The sequence below is a fragment of the Xiphophorus couchianus genome, chromosome 19 (assembly GCF_001444195.1).
Source record: "Xiphophorus couchianus chromosome 19, X_couchianus-1.0, whole genome shotgun sequence".
NCBI lineage: Eukaryota > Metazoa > Chordata > Actinopteri > Cyprinodontiformes > Poeciliidae > Xiphophorus > Xiphophorus couchianus.
The window spans coordinates 3,214,539-3,238,938 of record NC_040246.1 but is presented as its reverse complement, the minus strand read 5'-3'; the positions used below and the strand labels follow the sequence as shown (position 1 = coordinate 3,238,938).

General features: G+C 43.1%; 1 protein-coding gene and 1 long non-coding RNA gene across 6 annotated transcripts in view; both read left to right on the top strand.

The window, feature by feature from the left end:
* The first annotated feature begins 430 nt into the window (after positions 1-430).
* On the top strand, positions 431-3,571 carry LOC114133754 (uncharacterized). 2 transcript variants are annotated; one of them, XR_003593261.1, is made up of 4 exons: positions 431-777; positions 2,701-2,841; positions 3,022-3,124; positions 3,319-3,571. It is a non-coding gene; the product is annotated as an uncharacterized LOC114133754 (long non-coding RNA). The 2 variants fall into 2 exon arrangements; XR_003593260.1 differs by having other exon boundaries at positions 2,701-3,124.
* A 4,193-nt stretch (positions 3,572-7,764) lies between these two features.
* The window catches only part of slc8a3 (solute carrier family 8 member 3), a 117,880-nt gene continuing 101,244 nt past the window's right edge, over positions 7,765-24,400 (top strand). For 2 of the 4 annotated variants that reach the window (XM_028000431.1, XM_028000430.1), the window contains exons 1-2: positions 7,765-7,979; positions 13,633-15,499. In XM_028000431.1, the coding sequence (XP_027856232.1) occupies positions 13,719-15,499 (1,781 nt within the window). In that variant the 5' untranslated portion in view covers positions 7,765-7,979; positions 13,633-13,718. Of the gene's footprint in view, positions 7,980-13,632; positions 15,500-24,400 lie in introns of those variants that run through there. The other 2 variants (XM_028000433.1, XM_028000432.1) reach the window with 1 other exon arrangement.

Sequence of the window (24,400 nt, the reverse complement as noted above, 5' to 3'; positions counted from 1 at the left end):
GGCGTCATGTCTTCGAATCGCTCGAAATGACGTCGGGAGGAGACAGCAACTTAAATGTATAAAGGATTATTCTTTCCGGTAGCTAAACTGCTGCTGCTGCATTATGATCAACTATAATCTGACGCCAACCAGGTTGTTTGGGTACTTGGCTGTCAGGCTGGGAGTTTTAGCATTTGTTTTTCCTGAAAAATCACGTGTTTAGTTCTTCAATGTTCAAAGAAGAATTTTATTATTTTTGAAAATCTTTTTTTTTTTTCTGAAAAAATTGCCCAGGATATATATATATTTTTTCTTCTACAAAAGAAAATTCAAAGTTTTAGAAATTAGCTTGAAAAAAATAAAACATTTCAAAACTTTTTAGAAAAAGGAAGCTTTTCGTTCAATTTTTTTTTTTTTTGGACCAAATAGTTTATGTTTTGAGAAACTGGTGACCATTTCAGCAAACATAAACAATGTTGGGTTTTTTTTTATATATATATATATACAAGTTAAATAATGTTAAATTCTGGAACCATCAGTTGAAAAGTAAACTTTGGAAATAGCCATGTCTGTCCTTTTGAAATATGGATTCAGAAAGTAGGCCTTTCTAAATGATTCATGCTTTCTTTGTGGATTGGAGACTCTGGCTTCAGGATTCATTCAAAAACCTGAAGACTTAATGAAAGCAAGAAATCTAAACTAAAATTTTACCCTCAGATTAGAGAAATCCACAAAAACTCCACAGTCACTGAAATATCATAAAGGGCTACAGAGAAGGAGAGGCAAGAAGAGGAGATGGTGAGTCAAGAAATCTCTCTCTCTCTCTCTCATTTCATATCTATAAATAGACAGCCGCCTGGCAGCTGAGGGGCAGTCCGCGCAGAACAAATGCAGCCTCTGGCTGTTTCACTTCATTCCCCACATAATGAGCCAGACGGAACAAGCGCAGATCGCCGCCATCACTTCCACTCTCCCAGCCACCGCCGCCGAGCCAGAGAGGCAAGGGCCACACGTTGCCATGGAAACGTGGCTGCTGGGCAGAGGCGAGGAAGAGGAGGTGGAGTGGGGTGTGTGTGTGTGGGGTGGGGGGGTTCTTACAGTAAAGGCAGCTCTGCACACACTGAGACCCCCCTTACACAGACAGACAGACAGACAGACGGGGCCTTGCTGTCTCTAGAGATGAGTAGATGAGTTCCAGAGTCCTGAACTGCCTCCCGGATGTAATGGAGTCGGTGTGGGTGTGTGCACCTCGCTAACCAGTCCTCCTCCGCTAACATATTCCAGCCCAGTGAACCTCTGAGCGCTCAGATCTAATAGCAGGACTATCTGACTGACTGCAGGACTCCCACTTGGAGGGGGCAAATATTAGTCTTTGTGGATCTTATCTGAGCTGAGAGCGCAGACATTATGAACAGTCCGGGCCGGCGCTGCTCGGTTCAGAGGCGGCGAGCTGGTGGCAATGTTCTCCTTTAGCACCATTACTTCCACGGGAGGACGTCTGAGGTGAAGATTTTTAACAGCGTCTGATGCGATTGTGTCTTTAGCAAAAGTGGGACGCAGTGCAATGCACTGCAAAAGTAATCCCCAAACGTCTCTGTGCTGCAGCTAAGGGCTGATTATTCCGTCGATTATTCTGATGATTAACCGAGTAAACGGACAAGAAATTGAATATTCTGCAGATTTTTTTAAGTTCAACTACTTAAGTTTACTTTATATTATATTAGAATAAGTACAAAAAACAATGTTATGCCCTAAAATGCAATAACTTGCATTCCTTTAGTGTATGCTCGATCATTTGTATTAAATAACAGAATCCATCCATCCATCCATTTTCTGTTCACCCTCGTCCCTAATGGGGTCGGGAGGGTTGCTGGTGCCTATCTCCAGCTACGTTCCAGGCGAGAGGCGGGGTACACCCCGGACAGGTCGCCAGTCAGTCGCAGGGCTAAATAACAGAATAAATAGTAAAATAAATATTTAAATATGTCTGTTTCACTTAACTTCTCTATAGTGTTCAGCACTGATCTGTAAACTATTGTTTTCGGTTTACTAATTAGTAGCATAATAAATGAATAGATGCCAAATGGTAATAGGATCACTTTGCAGAATTTGAATCAGGTGAAGCTAAAAATAACACCACTTGAAAAGTTCTGGGTTGAAAATATGTTTTAAAAAAAAGCTTGGGTTTTTTTCACCTAAAATGCAAAATGTCTATAATTTCTGTGCAGTTTTGGCTTGATTAGTGTTCTGAATGTGGTGCTAGTTCAGCAAATGTCACATTTCAGAGTTAGTCACAATAAAACGGTTCATATCAAAACACAAAGCAACAAATACAATCCAGTGAAGTTTGATGTTTGTGATGTTTGTGGTGAAATGATGTAGCAACATAAGATCCTCCCCGGCAGAATCTCATGTTAGAGATATTGCTTCTGCTCCCATATGACGGCCCGGAGTTACAGCGACGTGCAAAAATATTGAACATTTCAAACACATCTTCATGTTTATTTATTTTTTTTTTTGCAATATTCTGAAGCAGGACTGTAGACCAGTTCCAACTCAAACAACGTCAGATGGTTTCCCCTCAGCTCCAGTCAAAATGCTGCATTATTTGCATATGATTTTCACAGGGATTTTATTCTGTTGCTGTATGTGAGGTTTTGGATCCAGAATGTGACGCTGGTTGCCCGATTTCTTGTTTTTCTCTTTATAATTGTGGCACAGCGACACTTTCTACAGCTTCCAGTTTGCAAGTCTCACGAGAATGAACAAGTTTGAGATGAAACAACGCGGAAGATGTGAAGCGAGTCCAGCCGGCGTGCTCGTGCCTAAGAATATTCTCCAGAATCTCTGCTTTAAATTCGGGTCAGCCACACTGTCTTTAATCTACAAATCATCAGAATCAAGTTAAACCTGACTAAGAGCCTGACTTTGTTTTTGGGATTTGGTGTCCATTCTCTTCCCCTCCATCTTAATGCTGAAAATCTCGTTTAGAGGAATTCTTCTTCTTCTTATTTTTAAAACAAGCAAATGTCTCCAAAACAGTGGAGCTGAGAGGAAAGCTAACACTCCAGCCGTAAAGGACTGGAGGTCGCTGAGAGGAAGTGTCGTCTGTGATCCCCTTCAGCTGGGCCTTCCCTTCATTTAGGTAAAACCGCGCATCTCTACACTCCTTGCTCTTTTCATCCCGGGTCCTCGGGGAGGGGTTGTCACACACAAACACACACGCCCACACATACCTTCGCAGGGCGCAGCAAACACTCTCCAGTGACAGCAAATGGGCCCCGGGGTCTGAGGTCCTTCAATCGTGATGCGAGGTGACTCTTTACCTTTTTTTCACAGCTTCACTATTCATTACTGACCGCTGTAAGAGGACATGGCTCAGGGCTGATGTCAGGATTAGATCTGCTGATGACCGCTCCCTCCGCCCCCTCCACCCCCTCCACCACCTCTCCTAGCCGGGGACTCGCATCCACCGGCTGTTGTTATTTTCTTCCTGCTGAAGTGATTGCAGCTTAAAAATTACCAGCATGCATAAAGTAACCATGTGTAGTACGGAGAGAGAGATACTAAATAAAAACACAAAATAACAAAATGCTATTTACTGTTGCTGACATTTTCTTCCTGCTTCACATTCTCTACATGTGTTTTTATAAGCTGGTTTGTGCAAAAAGTTTAACTCAGTTCAGTCCAATTCAAAAAATACTCTACTGATCCCAAAGGGAAACTAAACTCTTCATAGAGGAAAGGTTTCTATTTAAAAAGTCTTTATTTATTTACCTGTTTGTTCTTATTGCACCATTTTCAGTGCACTATAGAGCTATGAACCAATTTATGTTGCTTGTACTTGTGACAGTGCAATGACAATAAAGTTGAATTCGATTCTATTCTATTCTATGTTGGATTAAAATCCCAAATGAAAAAAGTTTGTGGCTGCAACGTGACAAAATGTGGAAACCAGGGCCGCAGCTAAAAATTCTTTAACTACTCGATTATTCTACCGATTACTTGGATGAGTAGTCGATTAATCTGATTTTTTTTTTTAAAAGTTGCCACATTCTGCAGATTTTTCATTTAAGCCACGTCTTATACAATATTAGAAATACAGTAGAACATGGGAATAAAACTCCTTTTTCAAATAAGAAAAATACACATTTTCTTTCGTTTCCTTTTTCTTTACGTCTCTCTTTAATGAACTCTTGATCGTTTGTAGCAAAGGTTGCATCAGCTGCTGAAAACTATTCTAACATCAACGTGTGAAGAGCTCAGCCCTTTCTGCTCGACTTCAACACAGTGTAACACTGAGCTGGTGATTTTTTTCTGGATTAACTGTTTAATAATCTGATAGGAAAAAGTTCTTAATAGGAAATAAAAAAAATTTGTGCTTCATAATTTGTACCAGGTGAAGCTAAGAACCGACACCTGAGGAGTTCTGGGTGGAACATATTTACAGTTTAAACGTTTTTTAATCTTAAATGCAAAATGTATATGTTTTTATACAGTTTTGGGCTTCATTACTGCCGCGTGTGTGTTGTTCTTTCAGCAGACGGCTTTCTTTAACGATTAATTGATTACTAAATTAGTTGACGATTATGTCAATAATCGATTAATGGCGATTAAATTGACTGTTTCGGTCCTCGTTTAAACACAACCGCAGTACGATGTACGTAAAACTTTGGAGCAGACGTAATTATGGAGCAGGAGATTGAGGTCGGCTTTCTTAGTTAATGTCACCAGGCAGTCACCATTGGGTCACATTATGACCCAATGGTCATAATGTGACCCAATGGTGACCCAATGGTCATAATGTCACCATTGGGTCACATTATGAGCTCATCTGTTGGAGGGAAGACATCGACTGGCGTTTCTTTCCACAACTTTACTCCACTAATCATCTCTAAACTCTGATGAAAGAAGCGAGAATCGGTCCAGAGCTCCAATCGTATCTAGTCATACAACGCATGCTGGCTGCTGGATCACTCCACCAGACTACACATAAATCTATCCGGAGTGTAAACAAGAGCCTCACTCCTTCACTCAGATAAGAAAACGTCATTAAAAAAAACAAAACACAACTATATCCAGACATGAGGAGGAGGAGGAGCTGCCTGACCGGACCGGCTCATCATGCACTCTGCCCACTGGGCAAGTAATTGTTTACGACTTCGCTACTTACAAGCATGCAAATCTGAACACGTTATTAGGATTCTATAATACAGTGCCGGGCTGTGTAATTAAAAATCGGATCCAATTGATTTTTCCCGCTTTGCGAAGCAGGCAGCATTTCACAGGAAAAGGGGACTTTATACGCACTACAAGCGGGATGGTCTCACTGTGTTGTTTCAAGAACAAATGAACAACCATTCATTATTTATTAGGAACTAATTATTTCAAAGGTCATCCCTTGTCGGCCGTTTCAACACAGGAGCCGCTGAAGGTCTTACTGAACCAGGAGCAGGGAAACACCGTGAGCTCGGTCCTCTTTATTGTGACAGAAACATACAGGACAACAACCAGGGACGCTTAGAGAGCTAGCATACGTAAAGCTGACACACACGCTGTTGGTCAGTAGGAAGAAGAAGTGAAAAATACTCGCGCAGAACCAGGAAACCAGGGACGCATGCGCAGGAAGAACAGCCGAACTGTGGTTCAGGAAAAGCTTGCCTCAGGAAAGCTGCTGTCATTCGTCATGGCGAAGCCAGTAGAGAACAAATTACGAGGTTAGTGTTTTAATACTGGTGGTATTCTCAACAAATATCATCTCAAAAAGGTTAAGACCCATCAGAAGACGTGTGGTTAAGGTTTCTGGAGAAATAATTTAGGTTTGTGTCCAGTTTTAACTAGCTTAGCAGCAGCAGCGCAGCGCTAATGTTCATGTCAAATATGCTAGCATGCTGTGGTGGCGCAGGGGGTTAGCACGCCCCACGTTTGGAGGCCTTAGTCCTCGACGCGGACGTCGCGGGTTCGACTCCCGGTCCCGACGACCTTTACCGCATGTCTTCCCCCCTCTCCTCACCCTCCTTCCTGTCTGCCTACTGTGGGAAAAATACGAGCCACTAGCGCCGCAAAAACTCTAAGGAGAAAAAAAAAAAAAAAATATATATATATAAACCCATATATGCTAGCATGCTAGTAGTCAAGGAGACGCATAGCAGGTTAGCAGAGAAACAGATTACATGTCTCATTGTTAGAAATTTTTTTTTACTATTTCAGATGATAGATTATGCCTTAATCTATATTTCTAAGATGAACGTTTTTGGATTTGATCTATTTGTGTACATATGTGTCCAAAACAGTCATGTTCCATGGCTAACACTAAGTGTTCTCAATTTAGTGTGCATTTAATAAAAGCTATCTCATCAAAACTCTGTAGATTTCTTAATTTTACTCCACTTGCATAGAATAATTCCCACTAGTTTACCAAAAATGATTACTTTGAACTAAACCCATATTTTATTTTAACTGTTGATACTAATTTCTACACGCAAATATTGACTAATATTTATCCAGACCAAATGGATGGATATCGTTTGTTTATATTGTTTTATTATATAGTCTGTGGCATCCGCAGAACATTTTCATAGGAATGGACAGTCTGGGCCAGTAAATAAATAAAATATATACTTTCAATAAATACATAAATTCCCACTGATTTTATATATTTATTGAATTATTAATTGGGCTTCGCATTTTTATATGTATGTTTTTGATAGAAGAAGATCACTGTATGTCTTTGTGTGAACTGAACTGGATTCTCTGGGGGACCTTTATGGTGGTCAGTGGTTTTTCCAGATGGTGCTATGCCCCCCCGCCTCCCCCTTTGGGGACGGCACTGTGTTATTTACTACAGTCTGCAGGACTGACCCAGTGTTCTTCTTCTTCTATGTGTTTATTTTAGCATCAGAGTGAAAGTCTAACTCTTCTCTCCTCCCCTCCCTCTCAGTTTTTTTGGGTTGCTGGGGATCCGGGGGTTTGTGTTGCTGGCTTCTCTCGCTCAGCTGATGGTGACGTAGCTGCGCGGAATCGGAAGAGTGATTTTTATTTATTTATTTTTATACGACCAGTGAAGGGCTGGGAGTGTGTTTATGCGTGTATGTGTTGGGAGGAGGGGGGGGGGGGGGTCTGGGGGGGGGCAACCATTTCACACCTTTAACGCGTGAGCATTAAAGGGCTTCTCAATAGAGGATGACAATCCACAGGAGGAAAAGCGCACGCACACACGCGCAACCCGGCGTTCCTCTCTCAGATGCGCAAAGTCCAGCGCGCAGCTCTGCGTGGCAACTTCGCCGAACACGCAACGGGTGAAAAACTGCGGTCGTTAACAGGCTATCGATTGCGGTTTGTCACCGGCGCTTGAAAGAAAGGCTTTCCCTCCACATCCACTGGAGCGGCATCATAATTTCCAACGCTGTCGCGGAGGAGAGGAGGAGGAGGAGGGAGAGGAGGAGGAGGAGGAGGAGAGCGCTGATTCACAGCTTGCAGGAGGAGGCAGAGACGCTTGGACGGGCTCAAGAAGAAGAAGGAGGAGAAGAAGAAGGAGATCCATCTCCCGCCCAGCGTGCAGTCCTAAAATACCGAGCCACTCGCCTCCTGCTCCTCCCTCGTTACTGACAGCCCTGCGACCCACCGGCTCCGTCCTGTTCCGGCCAGGGGAGGATTCTGGGGAGGAAGGGCGCCACGGTAAGGAGAAGACGAAAGGCGATCGCCCTCCCCTTTGGCCCGGTTTGATCCCACACATTCGGCAGTACCGTGGGCAGGCTGGGGGGCGCGAGGGGGTGTGTGAGGCGGGGGATGGGGGGGGGGGAGAGAAGACCTGCACGCTCCCGCTTGTTCATGAGGACGACACGGCAGCCTCGCGGTGGGATTGTGGTGTGCGGATTACTTTAGGACCAGCTCGGCAAAAACAACAACAACAACAAGAATAAGACTAATAATAACAATAAAGGGGGCGGACGGGAGCTGCTCAGCTGTCTCTACATAAACTCACTCACATACAGATCCAGGTGAGTAATAATCAACACGCAGCCATGCAAAGTGATACATGCATTACATAAAATAACAATGAAAAAAATGAAATCTATGTTTTGTACAATGAGACGTTCTAGATGCACATGTAGAAATGATCACATTAGAGAGTGATGATGATGAGGATGATGATGTGAGCTGGATGTGCTCCATCAGCCTGCACGCGCTTCAATCTGACCATCCTGCTGCAGACATGATCCGTTACAACCGGCTCGGATGGATTCGTGATATTCTGTCTAAATGGGTGTGACAGTCAAATAACTGCCGTCTCAGAGAAAGCTGGAGTTTTTATTTATTTATTTTATCATCATCATCATTATTACTATTATTAATTTGTTCTCTGCGCTTCTCCTACACTCTTTGGAGTTGATTGGAGAGAACACACACACACACACACACACACACACACACACAGAGAAAGAGAGAGAGGCCTGCCTGCATCCTATAATAGGCTAAGTTACGGTGCGGACCTATGGGTGCTCCAGCAGGGGATTCCCCCCCACCTTCGTGGAGGCGATGGCATCCGGCCCTCATGATGATTAATCAGCGACAGCTGAGGCTCTCGGTGTGTCTGCTGAGTCCATGTTTACGCGCATCTCAAATAGCCTCCTTAAACGAGACCCACCTCCCAAAATAGGGGAAGGAGGGAAAAGGGATCTGCGTGCAGATCATGCCGCTCGGAGCCATGTAGCAATATACCGAGTGCACAGCGACCTCTGAAACATGAAAATAAATACATAAATTCAAACAGCTAATAGTAGCTGTTTGAAATTACACTTTGGTGTAACACTGTGCATGTATTTTATTCGGGTAGATACCGGTGAAAAGTGTGAAAAGAAAATGTAGATGTATGTAGCTTCAGCAGCTAGAAATAAATCTTTTAGATTCCAGAAATGTTTAGAATGTGCTTACGCTACAAAATTAGCTAAATCCTGACTATATATATTTTTAGAAAAAATTTCACTAAATTTATCATTAGAAATAATTACAGCTTCATTAGGTTTTTGGCAGAAGTCAGTTATCAGCGGTGGCAGGTTTTAAAATGGGTCAAATGGGCAGTTGCCCAGGGAGGCATTAGAAGAGGGGTGGAGATGTATATTTCTACTGCTATTGTTCACATCCAGAGTGGGATCAATATGTTCTTTTCTACTTTTAAACTTTATATATATATTTTAAACATGATATATACATGATATATACTGTGTATACAGTATATATCATGATTACAGAGGCAGTGAGCGTTGAGTTGCACAGAAGTTCTGTCTCCCATTTGTTGCTACATGCTGCTGGAAAGCTGGCTGAAAGAATGCTACTTTACTTTTCTTACACCTACACTCTGAATTTACATCCAGTAAGCTCTGAGCTGGTTAGCTAACTCTTCTAGCTGAAATGCGATGGATTGACATCCAGCTTTTAAAAGGTTTGGTGTGAATTTAAAGCTACGGCTCCACCATGATAGCTTTAGCCAAGCATTAGACCTGATTCTAATGCTTGAATTTTGGCTATTTATGAAAGTCTCCTTGCTCTCCTCACTGCCTGCCTGCTGCCGATTGCTAACTTTTTGTCTCTGACACATTCAAAGCTTGCAATTCTGTGTTACAATTCAATCTTACTTTAAACTTCTCCACATTTTTGTCCCCATTTGTTTATCTTTATGTTGAGATTAAATTAAACGCGAGGAGATCCTATTTACTAACGAGGCACCTAGAGTTGCAGTGGATTTTATTTATGGGTGCTTGCATTAAAGAGGACAATGCCACACCTTTCAGGTTAGATTTGGTTATTATTTTAAAACCGTTTTACTTCATCTTGACAATCATGCACTGCTTTGTGTTGGCCTGTCATTCAAAATCCCAATAAAACTAAAGGCAAACTGTACATTTTTTTTTTCTTCAAAAGTCAGTGAAAGCATCAACAGTAAATACAGCAAAATGGATAAAAATGATCCAGCTTAGTCATCCAATCAGGCAGTAGGTGGCTCCTGACAATCTGAGTGACTCTGTTAGGATTAACTGGATGAAGTCCGGTTCCGTTTATCCATCCTCACCTTTCACTTTCTCCCTCTGTGCTCCAAAAACACACATTAGATTCTGATTGTGGGTTATAACGATAGCAATAACTGAGAAAGATGTCAAAGGAAATAATTTTGTATCTGCATCTTTCAGCTACGTTCTCACTACTTTTAGTTTGACATTTTCCAGCAAAAAAAAAAAAAAAAATAATTAATTGAACTTTGCTATTAAAACAGATGGAGGGGAATAATATTAGAGAGCTGCGTAAAAGTCAGTTTGGTGACTCATTTTAATCCTTCCCTTTCCGACTTTGCATCATATTAAGAGGCCGTTTCTTTTCTGTCATAGTCAATAAATACACACTGCATTCCAAGTATGTGTGCAGGTCTGTAATCATAATTAATTACAAATCCAACAAGAATCCAACGTGGTGATATTGTTTCATCGGAGTTGTCTTTGTCTGAATATTGTTACTATTGTGATGCTGAACACATTGCAGTTCCATCAGAAAGCTGCAATACAACCATTGTGTATTTTCTGTTGTTTCTCTTTGACTTTATTGCAGCATCTGCATCACCTAATAAGAGAAGGTTTGGGAAGAAGCAGGCCGGTCAGCGTCACCGCTACGGCTAAAGCAATGAAAACGCCGTTACCCACTGCCTCTCAGTGCCTTCTGTTTCTCTGGAAATAGTGCTTAAGGAAGACACAATACCTTCATTTTATTCTGACCAATTTCCAGGAAGTAAACAAACATTTTTTTCATGCAAAATTCAACCGTTGCTTTAATTAATAAGTCACACCTCATTCACACAGTTTCTTCCCTGTTGTTTTTGTTTGTGCTCTGCACTGCTGATTCTCTCAGGGATTGTATAGCTGGCTGCAGTCCACAGTGACAGCTCTGCTGATTCAGGAAAATACAAGTTCCTCGTCTCCAGCATGGGTTGCAATTCACTGTCATTCTTTTCTTTCCTCCTCCTTGTGTGTATATTGAAATCTACCATCAAAATCCTTTTCCCCCCACATTATTTATCTATCTATATATATATATATATATATATATATATATATATATATATATATATATATATATATACTGCTCAAAAAAATAAAGGGAACACTTTAAGTGTTAAACACCTGTTTAAGTGTTCCCTTTATTTTTTTGAGCAGTGTATATACAGTACAGACCAAAGTTTTGGACACACCTTTTAATTCAATGAATTTCCTTTATTTTTATGACTATTGACATTGTAGATTCACACTGAAGGCATCAAAACTATGAATAACACATGTGGAAATATGCACTAAACAAAAAAGTGTAAAACAACTGAAAATACTCCTTATATTCTAGTTTCTTCAAAGTAACAACCTTTTGCTGTGATTACTGCTTTGCACACACTCTGCATTTTCTTGATGAGCTTCAAGAGGTCGTCACCTGAAATGGTTTTCACTTCATAGGTGTGCCCTGTCAGGTTAATAAGTGGGATTTCTTGCCTAATAAATAGTCATGAAAATAAAGAAAACCCATAGAATTAGAAAGGTGTGTCCAAACTTTTGGTCTGTACTGTTTTTGGTACCACTAAAATTATTAAAAAGAAAAAAAAAATTGACATTCCTCTAAAACGATAATATGTGATGCAGTGTTGGAGTATTTTCCAAGGTAACCAATGCTTCAGACCGGTATCTGAACACAGGGATGCAATTTCAAGATACAAAATTGAGTGTAAATCCAGATTTAGGTCAACCAAAGAGAAACAAGTGTCAGACTAATAAAAACTGAAATCCTCTACTGAATGACAGAATGATTGACTGCAATACTTTGCATGTTTCTTAGGTGACTGCTTAAACTGAGACTTCACAGTCAGTCAGCCCCAGGGTTCATGAAGTGTCGTGAAGTTCAGACTGTCCAGCAACACTAAATAATCAGGCATAACTGAGGTGATAGTCTTTGCAATAAATCCCAGCTGTTAGAATGTGTATTAAGTTCAGGATGGTCAAGTGTTCATTACTCTCCCTCTGCCACTGGCTTCAGCCGTTAGCATTAAAAGAAGACTTAAGTCTTTACCGTTAAGGGTCTAAGATGCTTTGATTGAGCTTTTATGAATTTGGACAACGTCTGAACTGTTCTCGCAAGGCTGCTTTCTATTGGTGTGTTAAGTTTCAGTGTGGTTTTTGATGAGCTTTTGTGTTTCTGTTTGCTGTCACGCTCTCACAATTCTTCATTCAGTAGCACTGCTGAGTGAGTCATTTTCTTCTGACCCGAGTGCTATCCCAGAGATTTCAAACAATCTGCACCACTGGATGGACATACCTGACTCAATTAAACTTTGTTCACAAAATATTGCTTTGAGGTCAAAATATTGTGTGTGAAGATCTTCATTTTCTACCTCACTGGTAACCTCTAGTATTATATTCAACCCTCAAATCACAATGGAAACAACATAATTTTCATTATTTATGGGCTGAATTTGAGAAATATTCACAGATCTTGAACTTTTTTGCAATCTGTCACATTTGATCAGTTTATCAGGATTAAAATGATAGACCAACACCATGTAGAAGATAAATGGGAAGTTGAATGAAAAGGATTTATACAGTGTTTTCCAGTTGTCTTTCCAGATAAACACCTGAGAAGTGATATCCACATGTATTTAGCCCCTTCTACTTGCCTCCTCCTAAATAAAACCCATATTTTTTCCATTGGCTTCACAAATCAACAAAGGAGTCAATAGAATACACTTGTGTATAAGTTGTTCTCACTATAAGTTGCTATGTGCTAGATAAAACTGGTGAACAAGCTTTTCCTGAAACTGGAAGCAATAAAAATCAAGACCTGATTGTCTTGGTCTTGGTGCAAAGGGCGAAGATTCACAGATCATTTGGAAGAATGGTTAGTTGTGCCCTCTACAAATCTGCCGTTCACGGAAGAGTAAAATAAACAAAATCCATGAGCTGTCTCCTTTGCAGTTTGCTAAAGGTAGTGTAGGAAACATAGGAAAGATGTAGACGAAGGGTGTCTGGCCAGATGTGACCGATATTAAGATTTTCAGCCTTCAAGCAAAACTGTTGGTGTCACTCTCAACACACACACCAATAGTGAAACACAGTGGTGGCAGCATCATTGACACAACACAGAAGTTGGTCAGAACTGATGGGAAGATGGATGGGGCTAAATATAGGCCAATACTGAAAGAAAACATAAGTCTCAAGCCGTTTAGATAGTTTAAAGACTTGAGACTTAGGTTTGCCTTACAACTGGACAACAAGCCTAAACATACAGCAAGGGCTGTAATGGAACGGTTGAAATCAAAGCATTTTCATGTGTTAGTGCCTACGCCAAAATCTAATTAAGAATCTGTGGCAATACTAGAGAATTCCTGCTCACTGGCACTCTCCATTCAATCTCAATTCAGTCAATAAATACACACTGCATTCTAAGTATGTGTGCAGGTCTGTAATCATTATTAATTACAAATCCAACAAGAATCCAACGTGGTGATATTGTTTCATCGTAGTTGTCTTTGTCTGAATATTGTTGCTATTGTGATGCTGAACACATTGCATTTCCATCAAAAAGCTGCAATATAACCATTGTGTATTTTCTGTTGTTTCTCTTTGGCAGGTGGAGGGTGGAAGAAAGCACAGCCCAGTGCTGGATCCCAGAGGGACTGTTAGTGTTGCAAGGCCCCTTAAGACGAAGAAGGGTGCATGGAGGGTTCAAGGCCTCTAAAACCAGGGACATCAGCCTGCCTCTGGTTGGGGCTGGTCTCTGTGGCCGCAGCTTTCCTTTGTACAGAGGCCCAGACTACTCCGAGCCCTTTACTCAGCCCCAACAATGCCACCTGCAAGGGCAACTCAAAATGTCAAACAGGGATCATCCTCCCCATCTGGTATCCCGAGGATCCGTCCATGGGAGACAAGATTGCTCGGGTCATAGTCTATTTTGTGGCCATGATCTACATGTTTCTTGGTGTGTCCATCATTGCCGACCGTTTCATGGCAGCCATTGAGGTCATCACCTCCCAAGAAAGAGAAATTGTCATCAAAAGGCCCAATGGCGAAACAACGACAACCACAATTCGGGTGTGGAATGAAACAGTTTCCAACCTTACGCTCATGGCCTTAGGGTCATCTACTCCCGAGATTCTGCTCTCTGTGATTGAAGTTTGTGGACATGAGTTCAAATCTGGTGAACTTGGTCCATCAACAATTGTTGGCAGTGCAGCTTTCAATATGTTTGTCATCATTGGCCTCTGTGTGTCAGTCATTCCCCAAGGTGAAGTGCGCAAGGTCAAACACCTGAGAGTTTTCTTTGTCACAGCAGGCTGGAGTATCTTTGCTTACATCTGGCTCTACATGATCCTGGCTGTTTTTTCTCCTAATGTAGTCCAGGTCTGGGAAGGCCTAGTCACACTATCCTTTTTTCCCATATGCGTTCTACTCGCCTGGGTAGCAGACAGACGACTGCTCTTCTACAAGTTTATGCATAAGAAATATCGCACTGACAAACACAGGGGTGTCATTATTGAGACAGAAACAGAACGCTCCAAAGGGATTGAGATGGACGGCAAGATGGTCAACTCTCACTTTATGGATGGAAGTGCAACCAGTAATCTGATTGGTTTGATTGAGAGCAAAGAGGTAGATGAGTCCCGTCGGGATATGATTCGTATCTTAAAGGACCTAAAGCAGAAGCACCCGGAGAAAGATCTTGATCAGCTGGTTGAGATGGCTAATTACTATGCTCTCTCACATCAGCAAAAGAGCCGTGCCTTCTATCGTATCCAGGCCACTCGAATGATGACAGGTGCTGGGAATATCTTGAAGAAACATGTAGCAGAACAAGCAAAGAAGAGTGCCAGTGTGCAAGAGGTGCACGTGGAGGAACCCGAAGAGTATGTGTCTCGGATAGCATTTGAGCCTGCTGCCTACCAGTGCCTTGAGAACTGCGGTGCTGCCATCCTGACTATCACCAGAAAGGGTGGTGACATCAACAAGACGATCTACCTGGATTATAAAACAGAAGACGGCTCGGCTAATGCTGGAGCAGACTACGAGTTCACAGAGGGCACAGTGGTGTTCAAACCAGGGGAGATAATCAAAGAAATAAGCATTGGCATCATAGACGATGACATCTTTGAAGAGGACGAGCACTTCTTTGTGCGTCTCAATAATCTTCGGGTCTTGGAAACTGAAGACGAGGTGTTGTCTGCCAACAGCCTCCCATACCCAAAGGCCATCCTAGGATTTCCCACTGTGGCTACGGTGACTATTCTGGATGACGATCATTCAGGCATTTTCACTTTTGAGAGTAGCTCAGTTCACGTCAGTGAAAGCATCGGCATTATGGAAGTGAAAGTGCTGAGGACTTCTGGAGCAAGGGGAACTGTCATTGTGCCTTATCGCACAGTGGAGGGACTTGCCAAAGGCGGAGGGGAGGACTTTGAAGACACCTATGGAGAACTTGAGTACAAAAACGACGAGACCTGGTAAGAAGAATCCTCTTCTTTTTGTAGCAGTTTTCTATGAAGTTTTATTGGCTCATGTTCATTGGTTAGTGGCTGATTAAGGCTTCTTGATCCATAATAATCAAGAAGCCTTGATTATTAGGCTTCTTGATTGAACACATTGTATTAAATGGACACATAATTAAATAATATAACGTAAGAATAATTTTTTCTACAATTTTAATTTCCATTTTATATTGCATTTAAACATGCATAAGCTTTACTGTCTATGACGTAAGCTTTAGTGCTCTTTAGCAGTCTGCTGGAAACGGCATTTTTTTTTGAGCCAAAGGCTCAGCTCATTCTTTGACATACAATAATACAAATGTTACCTATTTATGTGGCATTTCCACTGACCACTTTGTGAACTTTGACTCCCTGTTTTTCTCTCGTTAGACAGCAAACACACTCATCTGACGCTTGTTTTTTTCTGTGTGGAGAGTTTTCCTCTCATCAGACAGCTTCGGCAACAGCCGTCTGTTTTTTGTGTGCTGGAGATTCCACACAAGCGTGGAAACAGGAAGTCCTGAAGCAACCCTCTCTTTACCCTTCAACTCCCTGCTGCTTTGTTTTCTCCATCCCCGGAGTTTTGCACGTTTCCCTTTTTCCCTGTGTTCTCTTCATGCCTTGTCAACTTCCTCTGACAACAAAAAAGAAAAAAAAAAGCAGAGCGGATAGATAGAAGCCTAGTTAAAAGAGATTCACTTCCAAGGTCAAAGGTCTGGCTTTGATTTATATAATCAGTGTGTGACAGTGTTTTGCGTTTGATGGTGGATGGTGTTGAAATGAATTATGACACGTGAAGGTTTAATTTCTTCTGAGCGGAGCCATCAATAAAAATCCTGTGATTGGTAATGATGTCTTATGTAAAGTGGGTGTGTCATGTGGTCTTGTCAGCTGTACCATCTGTCTATGATACTGGACTACAACAAACATAGTCATGCAACATTTGGTAGTGTTAAAATGAACGTAGCAAACTGTGCTGTAGCATAGAGAGCGTTTGTCGATTGGACAACGTTTCAGCGCATGTTTGTGAGACATTGCGATTCCGGCGTCTCTGGAATGCAGCTTCACAAGCACTCGTGTTGTACATGTTGACCTACAGCCACTTAACCACAGAGACAAGTGTCTGCTGTTCCCCGATTCTCTACCAAATGGACCTAACTGGCAGAGACTGGGCTGCAGTGTGAGGGCTGAGACAGCCCCGGAGAACAATGGCAGGGGGATGAGTGTTGGGTGATCAGCATGCTCCAAGGACCTGCTGAGCACTTTGGATTTTACTTGATTTATGTGGGAGAGGCTTTTGGAAGGCTGCTGAGGGAATGCAAGGAGGAGATGTGGTGATGTAGTTGTGAGGATGATGGTTTATTGATCTGCTTGCTGTTATTGCATATCGTGCTGAATGTTAGAGTCTCACATAGTGCCGCACTTCTCTACCAAGGGGATGTAAAGCCAAGAAAAAAAAGGCATGCTGTAATTGGTTAACTGAGAGATCTTGAACATAATCAGACTGCATAATAATTTGCTGAATATTTAGTGGGGAAAGAATGACAAAATTACAGAGCACTATTGAGGGACACTTGTCTTTCCTTAGAAAAACGGTGTAGTTAATAACTAATGTGTTCAGTGGCAGGGCTACTTATTATCAAAGAAAGCGATAACATCCCTCTCTGGATTCGGCTGCTGTGCATCAGAATGAATCAGTTCGTATCAATTTTGACACCAATGAGAATGTCTAAAAAGTTCTTTTGCATAAATATTGACTGTTAGAAATTAATTATTTTTGAAAACCATGTTACACATTACATATAAAATCTATTTAAGTTGTGAGCAGTCAAATAAAACCTTTATTTCTAATAACACAATGTTCCTATGAATTATACGAATTAATTTTTTGCATACCACTTGATGAAGCCATGCTAGCTGTTTTCCCAGTTTTCAGGCTCAGATGTACTGCTGCTGTCGTCCTTTTATGACCCAGTTCTGGCATGAACATCACCATTGTTCCTGTCTTACTTCTACTTCCTTCAGCAGCTTCCACTCACCACAGTTCTTCTTTTAAATAGTCGTTGTCCCTATAAATAAAATCAGCCTGTTGTATTGATTCAACAGAAGCTACAACAATGCAGAGGTTAATCCAGTAAAAAATGTCAAACAAATCGACTGAAGACAATTCAGCTAATTAGTTTGAATAGCTTGAGTAAATAGAAACTGAAGATTTCAAATGATGATGTCATTTATTAAGAGCAAAAGCTATCCAAATCACAAATGATCTCTGATTAATCATATTATTGGGGTTGAGATTCAATAGCCTGATTACTCTATTACCAGAAAAATCAAGGAATGACCAAAAAAACCCAATCTGACAAAGTGAGGCTAAAAGAAGTCAAAAAGCAACACATTGACCTCCGACCTAAAGAATTGTCATAACAGATAAAAACAGTCATTGACATGCTTCAGTCTGCAAAGAAATACAATGTCATGAGGTGCGGGTGGTGAGAGTGGTGAGGCAGATGCAGCGGACCCAGGTATGATGAAATAATGATATTTTAATGAAAATAATAACTTAGTCCAACAACGAGCAGCAGGCACATGGAAACACTGACGGCGACAACTAGACTAGACATTGACGAGGACCCGACGAGGAACAAGGAACACGGGTGGAGTTAAATACACGGAAGGGTAATCACAGAGACGAGACACACCTGGGAACAATCAAGGGGAGGACAGGACAACGAAGAGACTTACGGACACAGAAAACTCTAAATAAACACAGAAAAACACAGATCCTGACAATACCCCCCCCTCAAGGGCGGCTACCAGACGCCCACAAAACAAAGACACAACAAGGGTGGGCGGAGGGGCGCTGGACGGGGGGCCAGAGTCCAGAAAAAACAAAAAACAACCCACCATCGTGGGCGGAAAAACAAGAAGGGCCAAGAGTCCATAAACAACAAAAAACTACCCACAGGGTGGGCGGAGGCAAAGGAGACGGGAACCACGGAGGGGGTCTGGCGGTTGTCCGCGGCGGCGGGAACCACGGAGGTGGTCCGGCGGTCGTCCGCGGCGCTGGAGGCGGGAACCACAGAGGCGGTCCGGAGGCGGTCTGGCGGCCGTCCGCGGCGCCGGAGGCGGGAACCACGGAGGCGGTCCGGCGGCCGTCCGCGGCGCCGGAGGCGGGAACCACGGAGGCGGTCCGGCGGCCGTCCGCGGCGCAGGAGGCGGGAACCACGGAGGCGGTCCGGCGGCTGTCCGCGGCGCCGGAGGCGGGAACCACGGAGGCGGTCCGGCGGCCGTCCGCGGCGCAGGAGGCGGGAACCACGGAGGCGGTCCGGCGGCTGTCCGCGGCGCCGGAGGCGGGAACCACGGAGGCGGTCCGGCGGCCGTCCGCGGCGCAGGAGGCGGGAACCACGGAGGCGGTCCAGCGGCCCTCCGCGGCGCTGGAGGTGGCAATGGGGAGTCCCGGGGGCTGCCCACAGACGGCGATGACGAGCCCCCCGAGGCAGGGTCTCTGGTGGAGCACAGGGGGTCTCAGTTGGAACGCAGGGGGTCTGGGTCTCTGGAGGAACACAGGGGGTCTGGGTCTCTGGAGGAACACAGGGGGTCAGGGTCTCTGGAGGAACGCAGAAGGTCAGGGTCTCTGGAGGAACGCAGAAGATCAGGGTCTCTGGAGGAACGCAGAAGATCAGGGTCTCTGGAGGAACGCAGAAGGTCAGGGTCTCTGGAGGAACGCAGAAGGTCAGGGTCTCTGGAGGAATGCAGGGAGTCTTGGTCGTCGGGGTCTCGGAAGGAACGTAGAGGGTCTCGGGCGTCGGGGTCTCGGAAGGAACGCAGAAGGTCGGGGTCTCGGGAGGAACGCAGAAGGTCGGGGTCTCGGGAGGAACGCAGAAGGTCGGGGTCTCGGGAGGAACGCAGAAGGTCGGGGTCTCGGGAGGAACACAGGGGCGAAGCCTCGGGGCCGGCCGCGGAGGCGGGCCGGCGCGAAGCCTGGGAACCGGCCGCGGAGGCGAGCCGGGACGAAGCCTGGGAACCGGCCGCGGAGGCGAGCCGGGACGAAGCCTGGGAACCGGCCGCGGCGGCGAGCCGGGACGAAGCCTGGGAACCGGCTGCGGAGGCGGGCCGGAGCGAAGCCTCGGGACCGGCTGCGGCGGGGGTAGCTCCGGAAAGCGATGAGGGGCCGGATCCACCGGCGGCTCACGTCGCTGTCTCCGAGCTGGTCGCGGAGGTGGCGGCTCAGGAAAGTGACGAGGGGCCGGATCCACCGGCGGCTCACGTCGCTGTCTCCATGCTGACAGCGGAGGTGACGGATCCGGAAGGCGACGAGGGGCCGGGTTCACCGGCGGCTCACGTCGCTGTCTCTGGGCTGACAGCGGAGGTGACGGATCCGGAAGGCGACGAGGGGTCGGGCTCACCGGCGGCTCACGTCGCTGTCTCCCCCGGCGTGAGTAACGGCGGGGGCCGAATCCGGAGGGCTTTGGGGTGGTGACTGGTGGGATCAGACATTTGTTAATCGCCAGGGTGTAGTCTGAGACCAGTCCCATCTCCTCCAGCAGCAGCGGAGATGGCAGGATCTCTACGTCCTTGTAGAGATCCCGCTGAGCCAACTCCAACTGCTGCTGGAACCATACCTCTTGGTCGTGCTGCTCTCTCACCATTCGGTTTGGTCGGGTCCTACTGTCATGAGGTGCGGGTGGTGAGGCAGATGCAGCGGACCCAGGTATGATGAAATAATGATATTTTAATGAAAATAATAACTTAGTCCAACAACGAGCAGCAGGCACATGGAAACACTGACGGCGACAACTAGACTAGACATTGACGAGGACCCAACGAGGAACAAGGAACACAGGTGGAGTTAAATACACGGAAGGGTAATCAAAGAGACGAGACACACCTGGGAACAATCAAGGGGAGGACAGGACAACGAAGAGACTTACGGACACAGAAAACTCTAAATAAACACAGAAAAACACAGATCCTGACATACAAGGCCTAATAACCAAAGTTATTATGGAGCCAGTATTCTTAAACCAGGAACTATTATAAAAAAAAAATCATTATGATATTAAGCAAAAAATATACAAAACTATTGAATGAAATAGCTACTATAAAACAATGTGATGCAATATAAATCAAAATATGGTGGAACTAATTCAGTTTAATTCCCAATATAATGAAACTGTCTCGCTGCAATCCACGTAGAAGACCAGATCTGGGTTTGAGCTCCCAACACTTCCAACACTCTTAAATTTTAAAAACAAAAAGAGAGAATGATCTATTTGTTTTGTCAAAAAAACGCTGCCAAAGAGTATGACTTTATCCACAATCATACCAAAAGTTTGACAGGAACATTTCCAAAATATTCATTTTCTCAGGGAAAAGGAATATTTCTAAAATTCACAGAAGACAAAATTACATTGGTTCTTCTGCAACCTAAAAACTTCTCCTTGGAGTCATTTTTCTCTCTCTGTGGGACAAAAAGATTGTTATAAAACGTGTTTGCCTCCGCTGCCCTACATTCATATTTAACCAGGGAAATGTTATATTTTCTCTTGCCAGAAGGAGTTCCTCTGTTACAAGGTGAAAACAGTTCTTGGTGTGAAGCCATCATAGTGAGTAGATGAAGGCAGAGCCGTGTGTGAGAAGGGGCCGAGTGTTTAATGCCCTTCAGCACAATTAGATCACACAATTCTCTCTACCTGGTTCCCTTTAGCACCTCATTTTGCTGGTTATTTTGCTATCGACCACATATAAGACTGCAAAATGGTTGTGTGCATTTGTATGCAGTTTATGTAAATGTCTGCTTTCAGTAGTTTATTTAATTGTTGCTTTTGTGTTTTCGGTGATTGGATCTTTGTGTAAGCTGGTATTTTATTCCTCCATGTTTTTAAACTCATATCGTCTCATAAGACGGCCCATGTATAGGCAAGATGATACCACACAATCATATTCAATAAATCACAATATTATTGAAAACTTCATTTACCTCATTAACATTAAAGATTAATTACACACAGAATGATGTTTTTGAGCATTTATTTTTGTTAACTGTGATGAGTTTCCACTTACAGCTAATGAAAAATATGACATTTAGGAATAACATATTACATCAGACCACAAAAAAACCAATTTTTTAACACAGAAATGTGGGTTTAATGAAAAGAATGTCTGTTACGGGAACCAAATATTATTTTCAAAAGGTACTTTTAATCTGTGAATCTCATCAGAACACATATTTTAATTAATTAGATATGACTGAAGGCACATATTTGCATCCATTCAGTTGGTGTGCTAAAATGTTAATAAAAAACCTTTAGTAGAAAATACAGCTGCATTATTACGATTATGCACAGAGTATGTATTGCTTTATCGAATTTGGATTAAAGCTTTATGCTAGTGGTGCTCCAACTGTGTTACAGCAGACTGGACGGCCCTGCAGAGGACAGTGAGGGGAGCTGAAAAGGCCAATGGGTTGGCCCTCACTTCCTCCACTAGAAACTGTAAAAAAAACCCTGAAAAGATGTTAAAATGATTGACCTTTGGTCATTGCAGTTATTTTCTCCTGTATGTTGTCGTTTTTTAAACAAATTAATCCTCGTTATAGTTTGCCATGGTTGTTGTTTTTCTTCCTGCTTGCGTATATCAGGACACAGAACAGTGACGTTTGTCGAGTATCAGTGACGTTCAGGTCGGATTAATGCGACCTGGATGTTAGGTCACATTTGAATCGGATACGTATCGGATATCCAAAGTGGCCTGGGTTGCATTCGAAAACAATCCGACCTGTGTTGTTCAGACTGTCATGAAACAATCAGAATTACGAGGTTGAATTACGATTTAAAAAAAAGAAAATCGGAATTGGGTCACTTCAGGCTGCAGTGTGAACGCAGCCGTAGCCTGGTGGAACGGCACGGATGTTGAACTACAACACTCCTAAAACGGATATAAATGGCATCATGAAGCAGTGCTGTTGTGACGACATGCTGAAGGCGGAGTGTCCGAAAGCGTAGCAGCGTCTTAAAGAGACAGAGGCCAATTTCACAGTGTCAAATACGGCTACTATGGACAGTGAATTTTCTTATGTGTATATGTTTTCCATATATGCAGCAGTAGTCACTTGGCTGTGCTGTATAATGACGCTATGTCCTGGAAAATACACAATATAAAATAACACCTTTAATGATTTCTCACTGGGCTGTACCCCTGTTTGGTATGAAAACAATAAAATGACAACAAATTAAAATTCCTGTTGGTGGTTTCGCCGCTAAGTCCACATAAAGAAAGATAATGATAATTAAATGCCTCTCCTCCCTTTAGTGGCTCATAGAAGCAGGATTAAGTGTTGTTAATGGGGACGGTGCCTCGCCATACATTCTCAAAGGATTCATATTCTCCTACAGGTGAGACGGCGTGCAGTCCAGAGATAGCTTTGTTAATAAAATAAAGTTAATTTTTTTGGGAGGGCTGGGGATGGGGCAGTGGGGGGTGGAGGAGTGTTTAGTTTCTGTGATGACTCCGATTAACATTTAGGCCTCCTGAGAAAACTATCTCCAGGCTGGGAGCTGCCTGTGTAAAGCTGCAGATAATATTAAAGTAATAAAGGTAGCCAGGTTGGGTTTCCTTATTGAGCCGGTGAAGATAACACAGCTGAGAAGCTCCATCCCTGGAGAGGCCGATGTTTAACTAAGTGCTGATGGATTCATAAACAAATGAGTGGTGCGCGGCAGACGGACCAGAATCACCCGGAGTATTCGTGGTCGTGGTTATAAGGGGGAATGAATCTTCCCGTGCATTCACATGCAACCTTTAAGGATTTATAATTGCTGCAATGATAGATAGATTTTTTGACCTTTTGTAGGCGCCGAAGTCTTTTCCTGAAATGTTTCCTTCGGTATTTCTGGAATGCGTAAGGCGCTACCCCCTCCTGGCATCATGACTGACAGGACACATGTTTACTCTGATCCTCGTCCTGCTGAGCGAGGCAGCTTTCCCCCCAGCCAGCACTTTTCCATATCTCCCAGAATGGACCCACGGGGCTTACCTTACCCGCCTGCAGCCGGTCCCCTGACACCGCCTGGATCGTCTTCAGCTCAGCTTATCATATTCACGGCTGCAGCTTTCTTTTGTTTCATTAAGGCTAGCCTTATAATCTCTGGTCTCTCTGAAATGATGTCTTTCTGTTTTTGGTCGTCGTGTTTTTCTGCAATTTGTTGGAATTGTTTCAGTAGTATTATTCAGTTTTCTTCATCATAGTTTGAATGTAGTTTAAGTAAAACTGATTTCTAGTATTTTCAGTAAGAATATTCAGAATTACGTACAAATCCATTTGGTGGTTTTTGAATTTTGGTTTCTGCAAATCTTTGTTGCACTGATTCCAGTTTCTCTTTAAGAACTGTAATAGAAAAAATGATACAGAAACTGCGTTTAAGTTTTGTTTTTGTGTATTCTGTATTTTATTTTTTTGCAGTCTTTAGATTTGAAGAGAACAACACTGTTTATATCAGTCCACTCAATGTCGCACAATTTCTGCTAATGTCAGTCAATAGCTGTGTTTCCATTGACCATGTACTGTAGTTACGCAATTTGAAATTACGAGAATAAATTCACTTACTGGAAACATCGCAACTTTAAAAAAAACAAGATTTTTTGATAAAACGATTTTGTGCTAAGATGAGGTGGTTTTTCAAAATTGGTGTAGTTTGTAAAACTGCGATGGAAACACTTTTTTCACGTCACGAGTCACATGATCAACGTTAGTGCTGGTGGAAAAGATGAAAATGACGACAGGAAGTAGTTCAAGGATGAAATATGTTTTTTAATGACTGACCGCGTGAACAAAGTTATTCTCGTCTGATTTTTTTTTTTTTTTTTTCCATTTTTTTC